A 25,682-nucleotide genomic window follows, 5' to 3' on the forward strand; every position below is an offset into this window, starting at 1 on the left:
AGGTGGGTATCTTTGAACTGACCAGCGTGGAATAGAATGGTCAAATCAGTTGAACACGGAGTAGGCTTTCGCAACCAATATTATACATAATAGAGTTTTTTGGGTTAGATCGCCTAAATATAAATGTGTCATATTCTTGGTTATTTCGGTAAAGTCACGTAGAAGGGAAACAATAAAATAATACAAATATTTAAAAAATATAGAAAATATTTTGTTTATTTTATTGTTTCCCTTCTACGTGACTTTACCGAAAGAACCAAGAATATGAATTCCTGCAGTCACGAAAGCTTTAAATCAAAATGTGTCGTTAAACTCGCCACCACCCGACACAGCCAATTAGTAAGGTTTGTCACATAAACAAAACATGCCAATTAGTTACTCGTTCAGCACACCGGTGTGTTGGGGAGTAAACCGACAACATTACAATGCGAGTATGACGTTTCGCTGGTAATTACAACCAGCTTCATCAGAATTTTGAGAATACCTCCTGTTTTGGTCTTAAATAAAGGGGGTAAATGTGATGTCGTCACTGTGAGCTTATCAGGTGAATAATCCACAGACCCCCCCCCATCTCTCATTTCCCCAGCAACTCTGATTTCACATCGGTGGGATAGGTGAAGGAGCAACCTGCTGATAATACACTCCTCCCCCACACTCCACAACTTTGTCCCCCTGTCACAGCGTGCATTATGTCGCAATTACCCGATGGTCACCTGATGTATTCAGTTCCCCCCACCCCCTTTTACCTATATACATTTACAAAGATAAACAAGTCCACTTCACATTCCAGCAGGCAAGTTTAAAAAGAGATATGGCTAACAAGACATCTCACGTAATAATGGAATAGGTAGATATATCAAGACAAGTCTCAATCTGAAGTGATCGTAATTTTTTCTCCCCCAAATGTGTATTTAATAACATACCCATACTTTTCGATTTAAAGCTTTCGTGACTGCAAGGATTCATCTTCTTGGTTCTTTCGGTAAAGTCACGTAGAATGAGAATAAAACAATAAAACAAAATAAGACAATAAAATTATCATTCTACGTGACTTTACCGAAAGAACCAAGAAGATATACCCATACTTACTTCTAGTTTTCCCTTTCATAGAATCACACACATCTTCTGAATGGCTTCTCGCGTGGCTTAGTTTAAATAAATGTTGTGTCAACCATAGCTTTACTTCAGCACAGCGCCGGCAATTGCCATTTTACTCAAAAGGAAATATTACACCGCACCGGTAAATTACAGCAAATTATGAGACAAAATATCCAAGTTAATAATCCTGTAAAAAAAACACGTCATTTCAAACATGAACACGGCGATTCCACTTCAATGTTTCCTGGTCCAGAGTCCGACTTTATGAGATGCCACCACCACCACACCACGAGTAAGAAGCAGTGGCCCACGGTGCGAGTGTGAGTGCTGTGTCGCATCTGGATTCCCTGGGCAGACAACAGAGGACTTACGATGGATTTTCGTGTACAGAGAGAACGCGACATAGCCATCATGCGCGACCAAAAGACGATGGTTCCTGTGTACATGAGAGGGTTTCTTGAAAAAAAATCATCAACAGATAAGGTGCAGTAAGACATCGTTTGGCTTTTTCGTGAATCTCGTGTATATCTTGTGCCGGCAACACGATATTGTGTTGCCCACAAGGGGAATGTATTGATTGCTGATTAAGAGTAATCAGAAAATGGATATGTGGTGCTAAATGTTGTTTGCACTGTATTGTGGTTCATGCTATTGGTAGTCCAAACTGCGGAAGATCAGACTTCTAATGTGATGAAAACAAATACCTGTAGACACTTGGCAGAATGACAGGAGTGCTGATAGTTAATGCCATCATTTGAGCATACAGCACAAGGTCACATGGGGACTGAGGTATATGCAGATATGTAAAAAAAGTCGGATATGTGAACTTCTATAGAAAAGTAGTATGCCATTTGCATACTGCACCACGCTGGGTGTGGGGACTTAATTGGTCAAGATGGATATGTGACGGTCACATTTGTGACGGTGCACTGAATTAAGTTTTGTGCATGGTCCCATGAGTTTTTCAATAAAAGTTGTGCTTTATTAAAGCTTTTAATGTAATGTTTACACTCGTCTGTGCTCTCACAGCTATGCCAACTAACGGGAAGTTTTTTTTCCTCCTAACAGGCACTCAAAACATGTTGGGTAGAACTCAGAGGAAACATTCTCTTCTTTTACTCAACCGACCGTGACATTGAGGTAATTGTGAAACACTGTATTAAGTTAAAACATATCCAAGATGATGCCTAATATTTCCCACCGCTGCCTTTTTCCTAGTCTTGAGAACAGGGACCATATTAAAAAAATGTTCCCCCAGTTTAAAATGCCAGTGTTTATACCCTATTTCATGAATCCATCTTATAGAAGTGCTTGGGCCAACTGTTAGGAAGTTCATGAGGGTCAAAGTCAAGATGAAATACGGTTCTTATATGCACAGCATGACTGCATATAGATTTAAGTTGTCTGTAAAGCAACTTTATGTGTTACAACTTAAGTAAAAAGTAACTAAACAATTGTTGAGTGGTGGCATATCACAGTAGTGAGTAACATTTCAACATACAGTATTTTTTTATTGAATATCATATTGGAAAAAAAATATCCTTTGTTAATCCACTGTTGGATGAAGGTATTTGCATGCCATGTTTATTTTGGGTGTTTTTTTATAATACTGGTCAGTGCGGGTTGGTGAGAGTGGAGGCCCAGCACGGGTTCAGATATCGCTCACCACTGATGTTAGCCGTGGCTCGAAATCAATCTCAAGACACCGGGGTTTATAGTGCAGTGGGCTACTGCACCCCCTATAACATACTGTACATATTACAGACGTTTCACTTTAATTATGCCTCTAATTTATTGGTTTGACAACAAGGCATGAACAGACCAAGCAACTTCTTTAAAAACCACAAAGTGCCACACGAGGAGGAGAATGGTCTCGTTAAAAGGCCAACGTGCTCAAGGAAGAGTGAAGCTCGCTATTACATTCCAGTCTCGGTAGAAAAGTAAAATTCTAATTTGTCGAACTAAGCTGTAACCGTAAAGAGGTTTTAGTACTTCACCTGGTCATTGTGGTGTTGCAGTAATTGCCTGTGGGCATAGGTCCTTGTCAACGAAGGGAGCGCAGGGTGATAAACCCAGTGTACTGTTTGCACTTTGTTCTCGTATCTGGGTTTGTCAAGGTTAACAACATGAATGACAGTCACTTCAGTGGACAAGGCAGTGTATCTCTTTATTATGCAAATTTTATCATCCACACTTATTGTAATTTTATTTGCCAGGTATTCATATGCAGTACTCGATAGAGGACAGCTGAATTACGTGATGAAGTTTATTTGCGCACCGATGAAAGTTTCACGAATAAAATCACTGTAATGTTTATGATGTGGCGTAACATATGAGATACTTATACAAAATAAAATTCTGCAGGATTCACACTGCAATTTTGTATGTGTGAGCATTGAATTATACCGCAATCATTCTCCTCTTCAAAACTGGTGTTGAAACTGATTTTAAAATTATACAATTTCCATTGGTCTCCTCTCACGTGTATGTAAACTGTTAACGAACATTATATGAAACTGTATACAGTATTGCAATGTACAATTATAGAAGCCAACTAAAAACCATTTGAGCAAAGTTGGATTTCGTAAAGGTATTTCTACGTATTCTTAGCTCTTTCGGTAAAGTTACGTTGAAGGGAAACAATAAAATAATAAAATATATATATAAAACAAAAAAAATTCTCACGACGTTTCGACCATAACACAAACGGTCGTCATCAGGTGTGTCAGTTTGCATTAATTTATTTATTTTTAGAAGGTTTCTTTATTTAAAAAAACGTCAGCGCCACGCGCGGCGATTTGGCAATTTATTTAGAAGGACTAGTCCATCTATGTTCTGAAAAGAGGAGGGGGGAGACGAAAAATTAATGTATGCTGTCTGAAAGCCACTGTAAGCGTGAACAATCAATTAAGACCTGAAATGGTTAATCAAATCTTTCCAATGATTGCTAAGCCAGAATCCATCTTCTCGGTTGAAATTGTCTCTGTGCTTGTATATGTGGATAGCCTCATGAACGAATCTCTCATGGTAGCCAGATGGCTTACGATTGACTACATATCCTGACTTTGTTCGAGTCGGTGGAAACCGTGCGGTCAACCAAGCTCACCCAAAGCGAGGCTTTATAACAATTCAGAAACAACCTTAAAAAAAGCTTTTACATCTGCACTGCGAATGCATGAATAAAATAATGAAATACGTTTGAAGGGATGTAGGAAAAGAAGAACACTATTTCGCCAAAGTTGTGCACAGCGACATTTGTGGACGTTTTCTGGTATTTAGATTTGAGAAATGTAAAAGCATGAATACAAACGTATAGAATATTAGCCATCTCAGATTTGCTGATGACAGCCATAACAGCTAATGCGAATTGACGACAGGAGATGCTGGAAGAACGTAATAAGCAATAATGCAAAGGCGGGGGAGGGAGCGAGCTGCAGATGCATATGAACAAAACAAAAGTCGTGCTTTCCTCCAGCAATGTATATTTTATGGCTGATGATAATCATTGTATGCTCGAGCCCTTCTTCAATTAATTACAGGATGAAGGGCTCTCCACACCATGTCGGTTATGTGCATTGTTTGACCATACTTCACCATGCTGGTCACTTGTCAGTGCGGCTTGGTGAAGTGGAAGGATGAATACAATGGAGAGGAGGTGACCTAAATGTAATTCTTGGCCACGGCTAACATCAGTGGCGAGCGATGCCTGAATCAGTCGAGGACGGTCTCCCGACTGCTCCCTTCACCAACCTGCACTCGTCAGCATGAAGTATGGTCAAATAACTACCGTGACTGACATGGCACAAAGTGCTGTAAATTAATATCCTTATTACTACCTTCGGGTTTTTAAAAAATGTACTTCATTGTTAAGATAACCTGATTCGTTGTATTTTTACAGAGTACAGCACAGAGGGTTTTCTCTTCAAAACAGTATTATTTCATGAACATTTAATGTTAAGCTTTCCTCTGTACAATGTGAGAATATTGTATAGCGTACAACGTGTGTGTTATGACCATCGATCATTCATGACTTATTAAATGTCGTCTGTCCGGTGTACTAATTATGGGACATTATTCAATATCGCACGCATTTCCAGATGTCGGATAAAGTACATTTTTTTCTGTTGTTTTTTTTGCTTGCAGTACACAGAAAAAATACCACTTGCGAAGCCACTTGTATTCCATATGGACAGCTCTATGATGCGTGGCACGTCATCCTGCAAGATGAAGCTCAAAACATCCACCATTGAGCTCAAGTTGAAGGTAAACAACAAGCGGTTGATAATGCTGTCATCTGTCAATAATTCAAGCTGTTTTTGCGACTGTGACCTTTTATTGTCGTCAATGTTTAACGCTGAAAGGGTGAGCCAGTTGAAGTTACGTTTTTCTCTGGCACTGAGGACCCGCGAAATCCCCTAAAATATTAACCAAGCCTGCACACTTGCAGATAAAGAGCAACAGCCCTAGGGTCAGTTTGACTAACATGCCATGAATGGCCATTGTCCACAGACAACGCAATGAATATCTAACGCCAAGATAGGCGAGAGATGTATTCAGAAGAAACACATTTAAGAAAGACGTGGCATGCATTTATCAGAGAGAAATATAAGTGAGGTGTACTTCTTCATAAAAGAGGCAGATCTTTTGAGAGGTAGATCATGAAAAAATAGATAAGAGTTGGCATAGAATGTATACGAGAGAGATGTATTCAGAAGTGAATCATAATTAGAATCAGAATATTTATTTAGACTGAAGGAATACGATGAGCTATGAAGCTCTTTTTCACAGAACTCCAGTGTGGGCAGGTCAGAAAGTTACAACAAACAATAAAAAAACGATAATAGTTCAAAATAGAGAACAAGGTAAGCAAGTCACTAAATATGAATAAAATACGAAATTAAAGCAATATCTATTTATCTCTAGATTCCGATTGATCAATATTGGGCAAGGCAGCAAAAACAACTACAAAAAAGTCTCAGATCACAACAAGATAACACATAGTGCCTGAATAAAATGGCACATGAATGTTGAACTATCGATAAGTGGGTAAGGATCAACGTTCTAAAAGCAGGCCCGGCTTCTCTCGGATGGAGGGGTGGGGGCAGTAGGGCTGTTGAGCGAGGGGCCACCGTAACAGTGATTCATCACGAAGGAAAGTGAATTTGGGTGGGCCAAAGGGACATTTGGTGGTGCTGGGCTCACCCTAGCACGCCCCTAGCACCTGCCCTGTATTAGAGAAAAATATGTATTAAAAATAAATATTCTGTACCAGATAGGATAAAAATGTAGTCAGAAGAGATACCAGATATAGACGAGATAAGAGATGAATACATAAAGCACGTGGGTATAGAACTTACATCATCAACCTACATCATCAATCACTACCAAGCAAACAGGGAATAGTGGGCCAACGTTGCTCCATATGGTTTTAACCGCATCCCAACATTGGCCCAACGTCGGCATCCCTCACAGTACAGTGCTGCTACCATCCGTCTCATTTCTGTACATGCACTGATCTCATCACTCCGTCTCCATAGTGGTCGTCCTCCTGGACAAGTTCTCTCATCAACGTAGGAATGTATATTCATGAAATTGGTCAAGACACACAAGCAGGGAACGCTATTGTCATGATTTTATTTTTGTCACGAAAACGTCTCGTGATGCTTTGTTATATATTTTTCTAATTATTTCTAATTATGTGAGTACAACTGGATCATTCTCATGGTGACACAGAAAGCTAGATATGTAACCGCAATATCAGCATCTTCATTATGAGTCATTGCCATACAACCTCACCAAGAGATAACAGCTGCTAAGCACTAAGAGCACAGATAATCTCCTGAGCTCTGAGGTTGTTGACCTTTATTCTTCGATAACAAATAACAGTAATCGTGTGCAGGAACCTCGCTTTCCCCTAGATCCCTGAAATTTAAATGACATTGTCAATCAACATCGTTTTAGGTGGCACTGTGGTGTCAGGGGTTATACGTTTCAGATGATGTTTATTTCCAAGGGTTCTGAGCATTTTTTTCCATAAATTCACGTCTGATGAGGCCAGGGGCAATTACTCGTGTGTCAATCCATATACATATCACTCGAGGATGTGTACGGGTGGCTTAGAGGTCAGAGGACTGAACTTGGCACTGCTGAGATTCCAGATGCGAATCCAAGCAGCGACATGTTATTGTATCAGATGTACGAGTACGGTAGGTTGATGGTCTCAGCCCGGACACCACTGACTGGCTGAAATACCAGCTCTGAGGTAATAAAATATGGGCTTGCCTATCATAAAGCGAAGATTACTCTCATATGTAGATCAGATGACAAAAGTACTTTATATTCTGTGGACCAAAGGTCACTCAAAGAGATCTCAGAGGTGGCTCTATGATAGCCTCTCCTGTGGACCATTCTCGAACACAAAGGACTGCACTGTTCTGCAAGATATCCGAATATAATCCACGACTCGTGCAGCCAAATAGCAAAATTACTATAAAATTGGGAACATTTACACGGAAAAAATTCCGTAAAATAAATTCCACTCGAGATCAATAACTAATCGTGTACTGAACTCGTCAAATGAGTCTTTATTTACGCGCGACAGAATGTTGTGTTGCAATTCTGACAACTGCCTACATCACCACAACCTTGCGGTAAGTATCTGTGTATAAAGAACGACGTAAGAATGGCGATGCATTAGGATGGTGACAACGCCCATGTTTGACTTCATAAAGTACTGGAAAAAAACCACAATAAGTTTGCACCTCTCTCATTATAAAGCGTGTGACATTGACGGTATCTTACTGTTTCGATTTGTAGGCGGACACAGAAACTATAGAAATGTGGAAGGCATACATACTCGCCGTGACAGAGGTGAGCTGACTTTGTCGCCAAAAACACACTGCCTTACGAATACCGTTGTATAGAATAGTGTACGTGTGTGAAATAAAATTAGAGCCCTTTATTGTTCGATCCAATAAAGGGCATGTTGGAACCATCCTTCGGGATTCTGTTAACAAACCAACTATTTGTAACGTCTTCGTATTGCACTGAACTGAGAACTCTGGAAATCATCAATGATGATGTTCTATTGACTAAATGTTTATGTAGTCTATAGAACTTAGTCACTTAGTCACTTGGGGGGGGGGTTACAGTAAATCCCACTCGGTACAGGTTTCACACCTTTGTTTGGTGATCTACAACAGAGTCGTTGTTTAAGAGCTGTTCTCGTGGTCGCGGTTTGATTTCTCTTACTTTGTTTATTTTAAAAGTGCACGCTCGGAAAAAACCGCACTGTAAATTGTTGTAATTGGCTCAACTTGTAACAACAACCCAAGACGAATGTCATGTGGACAGTATGTAAATAAACCGTGTACAATTTGCACAGTGATTAACATGCAATCAGCACTGCCTCAGGTCAGCCAACAATTGACAAACACCACCCTCCCAAAAAATACTTGTACTGCATTGAGCACGAGAGGTACTGAATTTTTTGTTACATTAAATTAGAGGGGGAAACAACTCCCTCTCCTTCAGTGGGCATTGATTCTTAAGAGCATTGATTTGGGCATTTAGCCCCCCTCCCCATCCTTCTCCTCCTACAGGGATATCAGACATTAGAAAGACACCAGGGGTTGAAGAGTTTATTGAAACATGCGGTTAAGACAGGTTTCCATTGCACTGCACTCCGTACTGTGTTTGTGCTATTGTCAACCCACTTTCATATCCTTTGTGTGTACCGCATTGTCTTGGGAATGAAATACTGTTTTGGAGGGAAAAAAAACTATTGGAGGGGAAAACACGTGGTCATGGCACAGACCCGCAATCGCTTTCTCGTGTAACTGTTGGCAGAAGCGCCTCCAATTGGGGGAGGCTCTAGAGAAGCCTCTTCTTGAGGGTATTTCTTTGGTCGACTCTTCGATTCTGTCCAGGCGTTTTGAAAAGTGGTGGGAGTACAAACACTTTACCTCACACCACACACGACATGCCAGTCTACTACGGTGTACCTATTTATACTGCTGGGTAGACAGGTGGGGTGAAAAATGTGCCCATAATTTAAAGTGACGCACTATGGACACATTGAACCGGCGATTACTGGAATGCAAGTCCCACTCTATTTGGGAACAAAGCAATTAAAGACCCAACTTGCCTATTCCATAGAAAGTATGCCAGCAGCGTGTAAACAAACAGCAATCATTGCCAACACTGGTGAACGCTACTTAAAACGTGTGCAATGCATGAGCACACTGATTCTGAATGTTGCTTAATATGAATGTACAGTATTTCCTAACTTTGTTTCCAGTATGGCCAACGCCTACAGTGGGAAGACATCAAACAAACATTATATAGTCACGTATGTGTCACTAGTGATTTCTGGACATCTGTAAAAAAAGAGCTTCATAGTCATTTCTCCAGTATAAATACATATTCTGATTCTGACTAGATAATCCTTCTAACGTTGTCAAAAATGTCACGAGACAATTTACCAAGTATTAAACATAGTGAACTGATCAGCGTCACCCATGGTACATCCATAATTTGATGAAGGCCTTCACAAGTAATACATTAATACAGAATTATTTATACAGTCTGCAATAGCTCTTAAATATGCATAATATTCCAGGAAGTCGCTAGATTTGTCGCCAGTCACTTTGACAAAATAACCCCATTTCGATATGGAAATACAAAAAGATGCTAGATCTAGCGACAAAACCACTCAGATGGTAACACTGCATTTGTCATTGTCGTTAGCGCACTGCGTGAAGAACGTAACAACTTGAGTTCAATGCCTGGCAATAGGTAACATCAGGGATGTTGTGACATCTGAGCCAGCTCTGGGCCCTCCATGATCAGGCCTTCATCCAGCAACACATTGACATTCTCCTGTAAAGGATTATCATTGCTATTACTCACAGTTTATTAGTCGCATCAGTGCGAAGAACTCACTTGTATTTCTACAAAGGATAGGACATTAAACAATGTTCCCTTCAAAGCACTTATATTTTTTTCCATTTAATATGACAATATTCCCTCTGGGCAATCTAAAAGTACGTTATGCGACATGTAGAATGACCATAAAATTGTGGGACGCCACTAACATTATTCAGATGCTTTATATAGACAAAAATATGTAAATGTTGAAAATTAATCTCAAACTGTGAGCTATAATGATCGGGCAAACAAAAACCTTTAGGCATGGCATAAAATGTTTTTACATTTAATCATGCAGATATCAGTCGTCTGCCTGCAAAATGTGAACTTCTTTGCATCATACGTAGACAACCGTGCTCATAGGAGAATATGCAAATCTATGAATGTTTCTATTTTTACGCAGCCACATGACTTTTTGATTGCTGGTGAAGGCAAAAATCACTGGCAAGTGATGTATCTAAACTTGTCCTGGGCCTCCTTTACAAACCAACACTGAACAGTGTGGTGAGGTATGGTCAAACAACCCCCACGACTGACAGGACAAGGGGTGGTCTCCATCCAGCATGGAATTGACAAATGGGCTGGAATTTATTTTATGGTTATTTTGTTTCTTGCGTGTGTCCCCTCCTTTGAGGCATCAATAATAATTTTTGTCCTGTACTGTACGATATGTCCACGGCAATGCTTCCTACTTTCAACAACCGACACTGACCAGCGAAGTGAATTATGGCCAAACAACCGCCATGACCAACGGGACATGTTGTTCCCCCTTCACTTTTCACTTTTTGTTCCATTTTTTTTTCATGAAAGTAACGATGCTTCTGAACCATATGTAATATTATGAGGTCCATTAGGTCATGCACATAATAATATTAATAATGTTGTTATTTTTTTCGGCACATTGCAATGTTACGTTTTATGATCTAGTTCAGATTTCCAAAAGTAAGTCAAATTTCCTCTCGTCCTACCTCTTTAGTTCACCAGATTGATTCTAGTGGGCCTTCAGTAGCTGTTTTAGATGCGCGTATTCTGCCTTGGCTTGCCAGTTTGTGTTCGTCTATTTATTAATGCAGGGTGGGTTCGCCAAGTCATACATAAATCAATTACAGCCCTGTTACCTGCAGAACACTGTTTTTTCATTGCAGAATTGTTGATTAACTGCGTAATAAAATCTCCTCGACTTCCTCTTCTGTCAACCCCTGCCAGCGAAGCGCCCTCTCGTCATGCCACTTATTAACGCCTATCTGCACCTTCCATCATCCATTGCTCCGTTAATAACAATAGAATGGATAGAAACGTTATCATTATTGTGTTGCATTGCCTGCTTCTGTGTCCTTTTCTCCTTTTTAAAACATCATATTAACCCTATGTCAGTTTAACACGTAGGCTTTCGCGACCAATATTATTCATAATAAACGTGTTTGGGTTAGATCGCGTTATTTATAAATGTGTCGTAACCCTCCACCACCCGACCCTATGTGTCTGGCCCAAGACCCAACTCCTTATGTTTCTGTCTCGCCTAGATAGTCAGCATAGAGAGCTTATATAAGCGAGGTGTGGGAGGATGGCCTATTCAAGTATTGACTGCGTAAGAATAAATGCAAACTCAGGCATTTCCTTAAAGAAATATTGATAATTGAAAATAAATCCGTGTATTAGTTAAATTACATGCGCTGCATCGCCACTTTGGAGCTGAAGCACTTACGATTATAAAGCTTCTCTACGTGTTTGGCCACTCATCCACCTTTACCGTGCATGGTACGGGTGTTGCCTCGGGTAGGGCTTTGTGTGATGAACGCAGCTGCACTAAACTCAATAATGAACACGTAAATTGTACATTTAGTGGAGACCATTATCTCTTTTAGTCAAGGTAACCTCATTTGAGCCATAGGAAAGACGTATGGAAGGACAACTCAAATTATTCCAGGTTGTGAATAACTAATTCAATCAGCACCTACGTATAAAGGTGATATTTATTTAAAACATTTTTTTTTATTAGTTTAGCTTTCCAGTTTTATTAATGGTGTAATATTGGTGGTATATCTTGAGACAATAAAATTGTTAATCGCGCAGACTTTTGCTCCGAGAACGGCTGTGCAAGACATGTTCCCAGAACTTCTGAAACACTTTTCAATCGGCCTTTTTTTTCTCATCGCGCAAGAGGGGACAAACTGTGATTTGCATTTGAACATAAAACTGACTCAACCTTCATACTCGGGGAAAAAAAGCGTCATTGGACTTCATTCTCAAAATACTCCGGAACAAATCAGCTGATTACCTCCGTGACCACCTTTGATGACTACAGCCCTCATTGCGGTTGCATGATAAGCTCCGCTCTACGCCCTAATGTACCCAGCGTGAGATCGACCCACGAGGAAAAATCATTTCCTGTTGCTGCCCTTCACTTTTGAAATTATTTCACTTTGTTGTTTCGACTGAAATCCCTTCCCTGGCTATTTTCAATTCCTCCCTTGATTTAAAATATCCCTTCGGTTGCACATGTGGTTCCTGAACCTTGCACGATTCGGTGTTTATAGTTCTGATGTGCACTACATTCCTTCACTTGTGGCTAATGGACTTAGTGCTTCAGTGTTGATGTGCATTATGACTTCTATGCTGCAACATCCCATTTTTTCACCAAGGTCCTCTGCGGGTCATTTTTGTAAACAGCTTAGGGCTGAATGTTTCTTCTACGCATCAAGAAATAAAATCAATCAATCACACGCTGCCATGAGATTGGTGTGTGATTCAGACCTGGAAATTATCCAAATTAAATGCTAAAGCAACTTTAAGGTGATTGTTGTTTGTGCAGTTATTGCTGACTCGGCTGAGACCATCAGATTGCTACACTCGAGAACCTACTTTAATTACAATTGGCAGAAACCCCGAATTTGAACCTAGGATCCGAACAGTGCTGGCTCAGTGTCTCTGGCCTGAGCCACCTGGCTACCCCTTACCCCCAACTCTTAATTATGTACCTATTGATCTAAAAAAAATGTTGAAGTCTGTATCTGCCATCGTAACTTTGGCTGAATTGTCATAACCTCTGGCGATGTGTCTGCCCATGTATTATCAGTACATCATCCCGAGAGACATCACCCTGCTCCCAGGGCAGATGCAGCGATTGAGGGAGATCATAGAAAGGGAGAAGGAGCGGCAGGGATGGCCGGAGCCAAACGAGTGCCCCATGCCACCCCAACCGCCGACTCACAGGATTCTTCATCCAGATGCTTTACAGATACCGAGAGCCAGCGTTTTGACACCGGCAACGGCGCAGGGACCGGCGCCGGTGCTGCACAATAACACATTATCCTTTCCCAGGTACGTCCATCTTAAAGTCTGCACAAATATATCTGCTCAGATTACGGTTACCACCTGTCCTGCTTTTCCCAGGTAGCTGTCTAGGGAAATCTGAAAGTCTTCACGTGACATTAAGCGTCCCGCTTTCTGGTTAGCTGTATAATAATACGCAAATAATCAAAGCAATACATTGACACAGTTCTCCACTCTTCTCGTATTGTGAGATGTTCTTCTTCCCATGATATGTCCCAGTGTTTTGAGGTTTTCTTTTTTTCTTTTTACCTCAGAGGTGGCAACCCTAGTTTAGATGGAAAACGATCCTTCCCAGAGAAATGCCTTCTTCACTGACCAAGCAAATATCTTTTTTACTTCATTAAAACACAAATTATCCAATAGTTTTTCATCAAAAATACCACACCAACAGCACTGACTCACAACATAAAAATACAGTGTGGCCCAAAATGTTGCTTAAAGAGGTCAATACTACGTATAATAATGTGTCTATTTCAATACACTCTCTTTGTTGGCCACCCTGCAATAAAATAGTTTGATCTTTCAGGCAGTTGACCCTCTTTCAGAGCATTAGAGTACATCATTCTGAGGGATAAATCCCAAAGGGCATCTTGAGTTTTGCTCAAAAGAAAAGCTATTGCTCAAAACGTCAGCCTACTTGCTTTGTATAAAAATATTAATCTTGTAAGGCGGTGTTATTGCTGAAATTGGTGATTTTTTTTGTGTAGTTGTGCACCACGGCCAATCCCGTCGTCCAACATCTTGCCGTTATGATGCAATTCAAAGTGTGTAATAAATGGAACAGCCGACAATAAGCGTGTTTCTTTTACTACTGTGATGCTTATATACTTCCACCGAATTGGCAGTCTCTTTTATTTTTCCTGCATTGTTAAAGTCTGTGATTTGCGCAGCACGTGCAGTATAATCGCAGGGGATTTATCGTGTACAAGACCCGGGTTTAATTCCCGCATAGGGACCCCAATGGCAGTTGTTTGACATTTGACAATTTATCGATGAAAATGCGATTCTTATGCATACAATACATGCATCAAACTGCGTGTCAAAGAGTCGATTATTTACAATATCCGAAAAGTGTATGCAAATTATACGTGAACTTAAGTTTTGGCTAATAAAATTAAAAAGAGAGAACAAGAAAATCTGGGAATCAGGCAATATAAGCGCGATAGCACGGGCAACATAAACAAATAATCCATTACATTTTGACTTAAAGCTTTCGTGACTGCAGGGATTCATATTCTTTGGGTCTTTCGAATGACCCAAAGAAGATAAATAATTCATTCTTGATTTGAATTATGGCAATTAATCTCATTGTCGGCAGTGGGGGAGGACAGGATGAGGGAGGGGTTTGGGTTAATTATTACATGTTTTGCAATTAATATCCCGAGCCGAGCATGGGCGTCCTATGAGTGAACATGAATCCCTGGTGTGTGATACACCAGGAATTCAATGCAAACAAAGTCGGCCAGGTGTGACGTGACCCCACCCATGACTTCATGAGCCGTTTACAACCTCATGTTGTACTACGTGGTGGGCAGCAGAGGGCAGTGCTAAAAGAACACAATAGCTGTGTTGTACTTCTATGCACCTCCCCTCCATCAACCCACACTGACCGGCTTGGTGAAGTATGGTCAAACAACCCCCATGATCCGCACAGCACGAGGCGACCCTCATCCAGATAGTGGACTCACAAAAGGGCTAGGCACATGTACCATATCATAATTCACCCTTGCTAACATCATTCACCCCAACATTCTTCCTTAAGCAAGACAGCTCACGGGGCCATCTGTGTCTCTATTTGCAGTTGTTACTATGACGTTTCTCGGGAAACGGCGGAGCAGATGCTGCAAGAGCACCCAGACTGGGGCAATCTGCTCCTCCGGCCAGGAAGCAATCGGACGGACTACGCCGTGTCTGTGTGGAACGACCACCCATCTTACAGGTTAGACAACCTGTTAGATTGTGCGTCACTCTACTATATGACGCAGTGGGAGGGTGCATTGTGTAACAATCCGCCGTGGCATTTTGTTGCAAATTGGACCGAGTGTTAAGCAATTCCTAACCTTTAATAGTTTAACACGTAGGCTTTAGCGACCAATATCATCCGTAATATAGGTTTGTTTTGGGTTAGATTGCGTAAATATAAATGTGTCGTTGAACCCGCCGCCACCCGACACAGCCAACTAGTAAGGTTTGTCACGTAAACAAAACGTGGCCAATTCGTTACTAGTACAGCACACCGGTGTGTTGGAGAGCAAATCCACAACATTTACAATTTGAGTACAACGTTTCGCCAGTAATTACAACTAGCTTCATCAGGCGGACAGCCACAAATCTGGATGTTATATGCTGATAGCCGATGGTCAAAAATAATTATGGAGCGGCAGGCCAGGGAGGGGACGCACCTGAAAGGGTGCTTCCCGTGGAGATGGAACTATGAAATCAGCTTGTGTGCATGTACCTAAGTGGATTGTTACATCACATGATCATGAGAGATGGTGACGGAGTGGACAGCAGTGGATTGATAATGGATAATTGATTAATTAATTAAACTCACTGCTTGAGCAACAGCTCTCTAAATTGTGTTAAAAAATACAGAAGTCAAGGTGGTTTTCCCGCTTAGTTTAGCACGGGGCGGACACAAGTATTTCCATTTGAAAACCACTGTGCATGAATCCGCAAAGTAAACGCTAATTCTACCAACCTCGTAAGGATGAAGAACTAAGTTGACCCTTAACTTCAAACCTTCCGATTGCGAGCCGCACATTCCACCATTTTTTTACACCTGGACGGATTGAAATCGTTGTGCGTAAATCACAAAGTGTATCCCCCTCGAACTGACCCCCAATTAAAAATAAACATCTGAGTAGAACACTTCAACCATTGTTTTGTAAATGAAAGTTCACATTGTTCTACCGGAGTTGAAGGTCTGCTATGGAAATATTTCATTGATTCATATACAAATACTGTGTTAGCTCGAATGTATGTTGAAACATAATGCTTTAACTTTACACCAGTGGTGGCACTTGGCATAAGCAAACAAGAATAAAGCTTAGGTCCCTTAGAAGCTCAGTGGGTCCCGGATTCATAATATCTTAAAATCAAATCATATAATGCATACGCTTTGGTTCTTTCGGTAAAGTCACGTAGGTAGAAAAATAATCGATCACGACGTTTCGATCGCAACACAAGCAGCCGTCATCAGGTGGGACAACCACAGCAAGAAAAACACTGCTTTACCTCACGTGCCCCCTCTGTCACCTTTGCCCCCCCCCATCTCTCTCTCCGGCCTATCACATGACCTGCTGGCAGACAGGGCTGTTACAACAGCAGATCCCCTTCTCTTCAAGCAACCACCGCTTCACGCCATAGTGACCCATTCCATGTCACTACACATGTATGTTATTGTCTACATTTCTCTTATCTTACTACGTCTCTTATCTCTTTGTCTATGTCTCTTCTGTTATCTTGCTAGGATTTTATCAATTTAAAGTGGGGCCTCCCAAAGAATATGTTTTTGCTTAGGGCAGTGGTTCTTAACATTTGCTGCAGCCTTGCACTCCTTTGTTTCTCAATCGTGATTGTTTTATGTTAACAAATACATCGGTTTTATGAAACAAAGCAGTTGTACTTACGTGGCCCTGCTTCATTTTCAGCAAGAAAATGTTGCTGTGGTTTTCACACCTGATGATGATTGCTTGTGTTGCAGTCGAAACGTCGTGAGAATTGTATTTTTTATATCTTTTTTATTTTATTGTTTACCTTCTACGTGACTGTACCGAAAGAACGAAGAATTTGAATGAACCTGTTTTTAGCGTCCCAAACGTATATATTTGTTCTAGCTTAGCTACGTAAAAAATCACTGGAATGCATTTTATAACCCCTTACTTACCCAAAGAGTCTGCCTAGAATACCAACAACGTATAACAATAGCGCTACCGAAACGCCTTGTCCTGGGATATTCACATTTTCAGAAGGCCAGCGTTAATTTACTGTACTAACATTTCAGACCTGTCATTGTTGTTCCCAATCAGGACTGGCGCTATACTACACTACAGAATCAGTGTTAAAGGAAATCTGTACGTCATTGAGCTCACTAATAAGGTAAACACTATTCATCCTTGTGCCATAACTATCCTCCAAACAGGTGTTGTTGTTCTTTCTACAGACCACGGACAAAGGAAAACATGTGTGTTTTTGTTTCGTCAGGCATAATTTAATTATGTTTTTAGGCCGGGTGCTTTACATCAGGTGGAAAGGTATTGCCATGTGTGGGTAAGTATGTTAGTTAAAGGAGTACGTGACCTTGCTGTCTGGCTAAAAACGAAGGGCCATTTGTGCAAAATGCGTGCTTTGCTTGGAAACGTTTCAAAGGGGATTTTTAAGATAGTCATAAACAAAGCCTCTGCAAAACTACTCTTTGTAGGACACGCTTGTTTAGGAAGTTACATGATGTGTGCATTACATCAAATCAGCACACACTCGCATTTGTTGCGAAATTTTATGAATCCACGACTGGCCATGTCGGTTGGGGGTGTTGTTGCTTGACCACACTTCGCCATTCTGGGTCAATGTAGTGCAGGTCAGTGAATCGGGGAGGGGAGGCCCACGGTGGTTGAAATATTGCTCGCCGCTGGTGTTAGCCGTGGCTGGAAATCAAACTCTGGTTGACATGTTAATAGCGCGGTGATGTGTCATGGGAGCTTTTTTGCAGTATTAAAAAATGAAAATAGGTTTGACCCTTTCTGGCAATAAAACAGGCGTTAAGATGTTCAAACACCAAAGAGACACCTTTTGCAAGGAATCAAGTCCGCATTAACCAAACGTACTTGTGGTGAACATGCAAACAAACTTGCTCTGATATAATATATGATGCATTGTCTTTGAAACTGATTGGCCTACATCAGAGACAACCTTCTTTATGGCCTAGTCTCACAAGTGTCAGACCAGAGAACGCCAAAAGACGAACAGTACAAGCACAATGCACGTACCAGAGAAATGTGCTAAATACTGCACCACAGCTCCATAGATAGGCAGACATCTACAACTGGGCTCGGAAAAGTACTATGGTACCCATTACTGAATACCATGCACTTAAAACCTCCTGAACAAGCACGTGGTCCCAATTACTTTAAAGAAGACTTCCCTGCATATCAAACTCGAAGATCCCACGTCGAGCGATATATACTGTTGGGGCAAGTGCCGTTAGCGAGCACTTATAAAAGGCTGGCATGGCGCACGATGGGGTGGTGCGCCCATCACCATGCCCAGCCGTCTTTGTTTCCCCCGTGTTGATATCTAAACACCACATCAGGGACTCGTTTCAGGTTGAGTCGAGCCAACACAGGTTCAGATATCAACCACTGACGTTGGCAGTGAAAGGGGGGCTGGTAGTGCTTTGCGCTAACCACTGCGCTTCAGCTCCACGATTTGTCACTCTCAAACACGCAATTACACAAGCACAGCACGTGCCCACCAAAAGACAAACATCCCCCGTATAGCCTTAACAGACTGTTGGGGCAAGTGCTTTTAGCGAGCCCCTATGAAGGCCGGCACGACACACAACGGGGTTGGTGGCCAGCACCACGCCCGGCCACCTTTGTCTCCCCAGTGGCGATGTTTACACACCACGCCAGGTACTCATTTTAGGCCGAGTCGATCTAGGGGAGGACCAGGAACGGTTCAGATATGCGTCACCGGTGTTGGTCGTGAATGGGAATCGAACTCGGAACACCGAGTTCATAGCGCAGCGCGATAACCGCTGCACTACCGCTCCCCCCAAATTCCCACCACGCACACACACACGTGTGTACCTGATACCAGGGCCAGAGTGACCCGGTTAATGCATTCAGCAATGACTGTTCCTCTTGTACTGTGTCTAGATGGAGGTGCGCTCTCTGCATGAAGTTTCGGATCATTTTGTGAAAGCCACCAATGGTACACTGAGGCCTTTCATCATCCCGGATCCTGGTGACGCACCGCACTGTGACGCACCGCACTGTGACGCACATACTGCACACTACATTCGTGACATCCTTCACCTTGCTGGGATTTGATTAGAATCGCACGTACAAATCCAACGTTTAAAAGGAATTACAGCGCCTCTGCTGCCAGGAATTTTAGACGATAATACTGATGAGCAATGTCAAGTTTAAGTTACAAATATGTAAATATATGTTTAAGAAATAAGTGTAACTATGATACAAATGTTTCAGGAAAAGTGCCATAACATAAGTATTATTTTGCTTTTGATGTTATTGAGAAATGTATTATTTTGACCATACATATTAAAGCTATTGCTTCAAGAAACGTAGTTAATGCTAATTGTGAGAGTAATATTTCGTTGAATTTGTACAAAGGTACTGCTGCTAGATTGTACACAATAATTAAATGGAAAATAATCAATATGTTAAAGCTTTCTTTTTTTGTACATTGCATTGGCACCATGCTCACTGCAGTTAGTATCTGCTTAACATTGTCAGATAAAAGTTAATTTATAAAAAAAGATTTTAACTAAAACTTTAAAACTATAAGATACTAACACTTTTGAAAGTGGCTGTTATCAACACCAAATCTGTATTAAGGGAATACGTCCATTAATACGGGTTCCATGGCAATTATTTAACAGGAAGATGTTAAGTTCTTAAATCTGTTCAAGAGTTTTCTGTTAGTACCAGGTATTGACTGTGGTGTTTACCAAATGTTACAGTGAGTACCAGGTATTGACTGTGGTGCTCACCAAATGTTACGTTGGTTGACGTTGCTCACCCAAAAAACAAAACGAAATCAATGACATACATCGCTGCCTCATTTTGTCATATTTAGCCACAGAAAACTACGGCATTTACACGGACACAGCTCCTAACGTCACGAGTGCAGCGGATGGCCGGACTGCGCGATGTTCGACTTCATTGCCAGACGGGAGCTCTGCCGCACCTGCGATGCCAGCAGCCAGTGTCAAAGGTGGACTGTTATCGACTTGATTGTGATGGGACGAGCTATACTTCTTTCCAACTTAACAAATGTATACGCGTCAAAGGAAAATGTTTGAACTTGAAACGGTTTACAAGTAAATTAGAAATGAAACTAATGTGTTAACATTTACCCTTCGCTTGTTCAAGCTGTTTGCGGCCACAATTACAGTACAGAATTAATAATGCATTTTGGAAAAGCAACGTGTATAGTGAATTAGTTTATCATTAATGCAGCTCAAATAAATGAGTTGTTTGCCCACGTGTATTTGCAACATAGCCCTTGTTCAATCTGCTGCTGGATGAACTCCTCCCGCACCTTTGAGTCCTGGGGATTATCTTGACCAATTGAGCATTGAGGCAATGCCTATCTCCTCCACCATCGGTTCAGAATGGAAATTACACATTTCTCTGTTGGTGGCGAGTCTCTCCATAAGACCACTGTTGACTGCCCACACAGTGGTGACCATTTTATCGACCCCGGTTAGATGATGGGCTGCATACATTCCAAAACCAGGACTTGAACTCGCAATCTTCTGATTGCGAGACGCTTGCTTTACCACTATAAGCACCTGGCAGATTCACACTTCACCACGTTGGTTAATTCGGGTTGTGAAGTGGGGGGCGTGGCGGATGGAGACCCAGGACTGGTTCAGATATCACTCGCCACTAACGTTAGCCATGGTTAGAAATTGAACTTAGTTGTCCAGGTTCATAGAGCAGTGCACCTGCTCTACGACAACTGTTCCACCATACCACTCTAGCATGTCAACGGCATATGAATAGTATCAAGTAAATATTTTTTCCAGTTTCACCAGAATTTATTAAATGAGAAAATATAACTTTAGTTTTGAATAATTATATTTAAAATCGGTTATGTCATTTTTTTAAACTGCAGCATAATGAGTAGACACTTGACACAGAAACTATTTGCCAGGTTTGAAATTTAGTTCATGTTTAGGCATTAGATGTCGACATTTAGTTTGAGAAGCTAAGCTGTGGTTCTTGTTACATGATTTGACAATGTCATTCATTTATTTACCACTTTTTATTTGCGTACATTATCTTCAGTGTGGACAGTTTATATTTAATGAAAGAAAAAGTACATGGTTAAAATGAAATTCTAACTTTCTTTTACACTTTTATCATTTGTTTTTTTGTGTGCGTGTGTAAAGAAGGCAGCACGTCGACCCATCATCCCATATCACAGAAATCATCGACGTCTTCTGGGAACTCTTCCACAACTGGAGCAGGTAGTTCTACCGTTTCAGAGAAAAACAGATTTAGATAGCATATCTCTTGTTACGAGTGGAATACGGTTTCCAAGCACTGCAACGCTGCATAAGTCACAGCCAGTCTTCGAATCACAAAATGAAAAAACTCAAACACACATACGCACACACACATGAATTATTTTGTAATTATAAAACTAAAAAGGACTCTGTTTTAAAATGCATGACATTCTAAGGTTTACATTATGAGACCTCCTTTGCCAGTAACAAGATATAGGAATAGGTTTTACCCTTTTAACTGGCACAAAAACTGACACCTTTATTCAAGGCATCATGTTTGCAATAACCACAACACAAGCAGTCAAAATGCAAACAAAAAAGACAACTCTGATAATATGCACTGTCCTTGAATTTGATAGGTCCACACCTGAGACGGCTTTTCTTAGAGCCTAGTCTCCATTGGTGTTGGACCAAAATACGCCAAATGGCATACAACTCAAAAACAGCGCACTATCAGAGTATTGAGGGCTCGGGGTGAGCATTTACATTATGAGACCTCCTTTGCCAGTAACAAGATATAGGAATAGGTTTTGGCGTCTTCTGGTCCAACACCAATGGAGACTAGGCTCTAAGAAAAGCCGTCTCGGGTGTGGACCAATCAAATTCAAGGACAGTGCATATTATTATCAGAGTTGTCTTTTTTGTTTGCATTTTGACTGCTTGTGTTGTGGTTATTGCAAACATGATGCCTTGAATAAAGGTGTCAGTTTTTGTGCCAGTTAAAAGGGTAAAACCTATTCCTATATCTTGTTACTGGCAAAGGAGGTCTCATAATGTAAATGCTCACCCTGAGCCCTCAATACTCTGATAGTGCGCTGTTTTTGAGTTGTATACCTTTTGGCATCTTCTGGTCCAACACCAATGGAGACTAGGCTCTAAGAAAAGCCGTCTTGGGTGTGGACCAATCAAATTCAAGGACAGTGCATATTATTATCAGAGTTGTCTTTTTTGTTTGCATTTTGACTGCCTGTGTTGTGGTTATTGCAAACAGGATGCCTTGAATAAAGGTGTCAGTTTTTGTGCCAGTTGACAGGGTAAAACCTATTCCTATATTCTAAGGTTTTTTCGTGTTTTTGGGTGGGGTGGGGAGTGATTATTAATATTTGTAGACTTTAGAGTAACTGAGTCAGCACTGCTGGTTCATATCCAGGTTCCTGAGACCAAAAAAAGTAACCAATACAAAAATCTACGAACGTGTTGTACATTGCCATTAATATTGTAATTATTTTCAGGATTCGCTCTATTCATCTCTTGATGTTGTTGTTGCTGTCTGTTGCACCATCCCACGTGCCCGCAGAATTGGATGAAGAGCTCAAGAGCGCAGTATTACGTCGGCGCAAATACATCGGGGAAGATATGATTTACATAGAGTCCAAGTAAACAGCCACCACAAGAACAGACGTGGCTTTGTATCACGCGAACGGATGGAGCCAGGCTCGGGGTCCATATAACAACAATAGCACTTGTAATATACGGCTTTTGGATGTTTTGGGGTTGATGTCCGACGTTTCGTTCTACGTGGAACGGTAAACGTCGGGCATAATGCCGAACAACACGTGGTACAACCCGAAAACACAGCGGGGAGCTGTGCAGCACAATCACGAAAACCTACAAAGTTGCACTTGTAATGTATGTGACGTCACCGCCACTGAGTGGCGAATGGCGGTTGTTGTTGTTGTGTATATATGTAGAGTTGTGAATATAATGATATTTACAGTTCTCTCTTTTTATTTGCAATTACTCATCATTGTTGCGTCCAAGTACGGATGAACACATATGTAAGAATAAATCATAGAATGAGCCTTTCTGAAGACGCAGTGCTCAATGTGATTTTTGGAGAAATCTTGCCGACGTCTCCATTACTAACAGTAAAACAAAAATAGGCAGAATTAAGTGTTGATGTAGCGCCGTCAAGTTTAGAATGTGGCCCTTAATCTACTCAATGGTCTGAGCCAAAGTACTTTCAAGTCGTAAAACCATCCTTAAATCGGCATCCGTGCTTGATTTTTGCAGTTGTAGGAAATAGACAAAGGCAGCAGAGTAGAAAAAATATTGACGGTAACAAATGGCAATTACATCAGACCAAATGCAGTTTTTTTCTAAATTCAACTCTTTAATGATGTGTCTTGTGAAGCAGAAGTTAAATTGGTAACACCAGTGTTTTTATCAATCATCATCATCACCACCATCGCTGATTGGATATCCACTGCTGGATAAAAGCTTCTCCATGCCATCACCATACTTCACGGTTTTGAGATGTCACAATTTCACTCCTGCACGTGACTCGATCTTTTTTTTCCATCTCCGCACTGTTGTCAAGTTTCTGAGGATTTTGCCTCCTTCGGCTGCCATTCTTTCACCGCTTTTTGGGTCGTTTGGTCTTGGAATTGATGATAACTAATATGACCAGCAATGTCCTGTATTTCATGTTATGTAAGCACTGCACAATGCAAGTGTATGCAGAATGTCTGACTGCATATAATTAATATAATTTACATTGTAAGAAGAAATATCAGTAGGTAACGGAATACATGACATTTTTATATGATATAACTGTATACTATGTTTAAATATACCAAGCTCATATATGCTTTCCTCATTTTGCAGCTCATATTTGTAATTTAATGTTTGGGCTCATTCCTATGAAGGTTGTTATAAAGCAGGGTATCTTTCCAAGATTTCCTCACACGAACTGTGTGCAGTGGTTGCTTTATATGCTCAGCGTATTGTCTTCAATGCCTAATGACCACACATACATCTCGAAGCTATGGTTTTAATAATGTTTATTATTTAATATTTTTAATATTTGACCATTAAAGATTTTTTTGTTTACATCTTACGGGGAGTTATTGTTTCTCCTCGTAATCACAGTTCTGCATTCAGTGTAGGCATGTAATAATTCAATACCCACCCTTCCAACCCGTGAGACTTAATTAATTCAATCTTGATTCGAAGCTTTCGTGACTGCAGTTATCCATACTCTCTGGTTCTTTCGGTAAAGTCACGTAGACAGAAACAATAATAAAAGAACACGACGTTTCAGTCGCAACACCTGATGACGGACGCTTGTGTTGCGACCGAAACGTCGTTTTTCTTGTATTATTTCTTCTACCTACGTGACTTTACCGAAATAACCTGAGAATATTTCATGAATTTAACGCTTTTTTCACGATCCATTCAAAGTAGCAAGTCTGGTCTCGTTTTTGTGGTCTCAGTTGGACTGGGAACGAAAACCAAATCGAATTTAATTGGTAACAAGTGGCACATCATTTATGATGGGGGGGGGGGGGGGGGCACTGCACATATTCCGATGTGGTGTTACAAAATATGTGCACTGATGAAGAGAAAGGAAGAAAAGTTTAAATGCAAAGACGGAAGCATAGACAGGCGCATGTTTTTGAATTGCACCTTCTAGCCATGTGTCCTGCCTAAGCCCACTTCATTTTTAAAAAGTCAATATGGTGTCTCTAGCTTGCGTATGTTATCTGATCCGTGTGTTGTTTTGTGTTTTAGAACTGCTATTTGTGTTTAGATTGTTGTCCACCTCCCCCCAACGCACCTCCGATTACCAGTCGGCTTTGTACAGTGCGAAAGAATGTCAACATACATACATGCACCCTATCTACATAACCACTCCGACTTGTATTCTTGGTTCTTTCGGTAAAGTCACGTAGAAGGGAAATAATAAAATCATTAAAATAAAACAATAAAATTCTCACGACGATTCGATTGCAACACAAGCAATCATCATCACTCCAACTTGATTTAAATTGCTGGTCACAGCCACCAATATCGGTAGCGCGTAACTTTTAAAACCGCTCCCGAGTGCCTCGTCCACTTAGCGACACTGGCCGGCACCGTGAAGTAGGTCTCAAACACAACCCCCCCATTACCATCGCACCATGTGGGAGCATTCATCCAGCAGTGGATTGTCCAAGATGTAAATTATTACAGTATTCATGTTATTGTTGATGCCGTTGTTTGCACACACATTGGAAACATGGATAACAATCCATCACTGAAATATCAACACAGGACAAAAATAACACAGACTCTGGTCAAA

The 25,682-nt window shown here is 41.0% G+C and overlaps 1 protein-coding gene across 2 annotated transcripts; it reads left to right on the forward strand.

The window, feature by feature from the left end:
* The first annotated feature begins 1,177 nt into the window (after nucleotides 1–1,177).
* LOC142924288 (signal-transducing adaptor protein 1-like) lies at nucleotides 1,178–24,458 on the forward strand. 2 transcript variants are annotated; one of them, XM_076066385.1, is made up of 11 exons: nucleotides 1,178–1,581; nucleotides 2,167–2,238; nucleotides 5,242–5,361; nucleotides 7,915–7,968; nucleotides 13,103–13,347; nucleotides 15,161–15,298; nucleotides 17,391–17,460; nucleotides 19,239–19,326; nucleotides 20,182–20,319; nucleotides 21,506–21,580; nucleotides 22,917–24,458. In XM_076066385.1, exons 1-11 carry the CDS (start codon nucleotides 1,471–1,473, stop codon nucleotides 22,997–22,999), a joined length of 1,194 nt encoding a protein of 397 aa, XP_075922500.1. In that variant the 5' UTR covers nucleotides 1,178–1,470; the 3' UTR covers nucleotides 23,000–24,458. The 2 variants fall into 2 exon arrangements, with proteins under 2 accessions (XP_075922500.1, XP_075922492.1); XM_076066377.1 differs by having other exon boundaries at nucleotides 1,180–1,581; nucleotides 21,503–21,580.
* The last annotated feature ends 1,224 nt before the right edge of the window (nucleotides 24,459–25,682 follow it).

Source organism: Petromyzon marinus, chromosome 1 (genome assembly GCF_048934315.1).
Source record: "Petromyzon marinus isolate PM22_M1 ecotype Great Lakes invasive population chromosome 1, UKy_Petmar_22M1.pri1.0, whole genome shotgun sequence".
Classification (NCBI taxonomy): Eukaryota; Metazoa; Chordata; class Hyperoartia; order Petromyzontiformes; family Petromyzontidae; genus Petromyzon; species Petromyzon marinus.

What these genes read in the sequence shown, in the direction of transcription:
- LOC142924288 (XM_076066377.1), top strand. Translation starts at nt 1,471, where the DNA reads ATGGATTTTCGTGTACAGAGAGAACGCGACATAGCCATCATGCGCGAC. An exon ending in CCATTGAGCTCAAGTTGAAG is followed by an intron (nt 5,362 to 7,914) that starts GTAAACAACAAG and finishes TTCGATTTGTAG; the next exon opens with GCGGACACAGAAACTATAGA. An exon ending in CTCTTCCACAACTGGAGCAG is followed by an intron (nt 21,581 to 22,916) that starts GTAGTTCTACCG and finishes ACGTGCCCGCAG; the next exon opens with AATTGGATGAAGAGCTCAAG.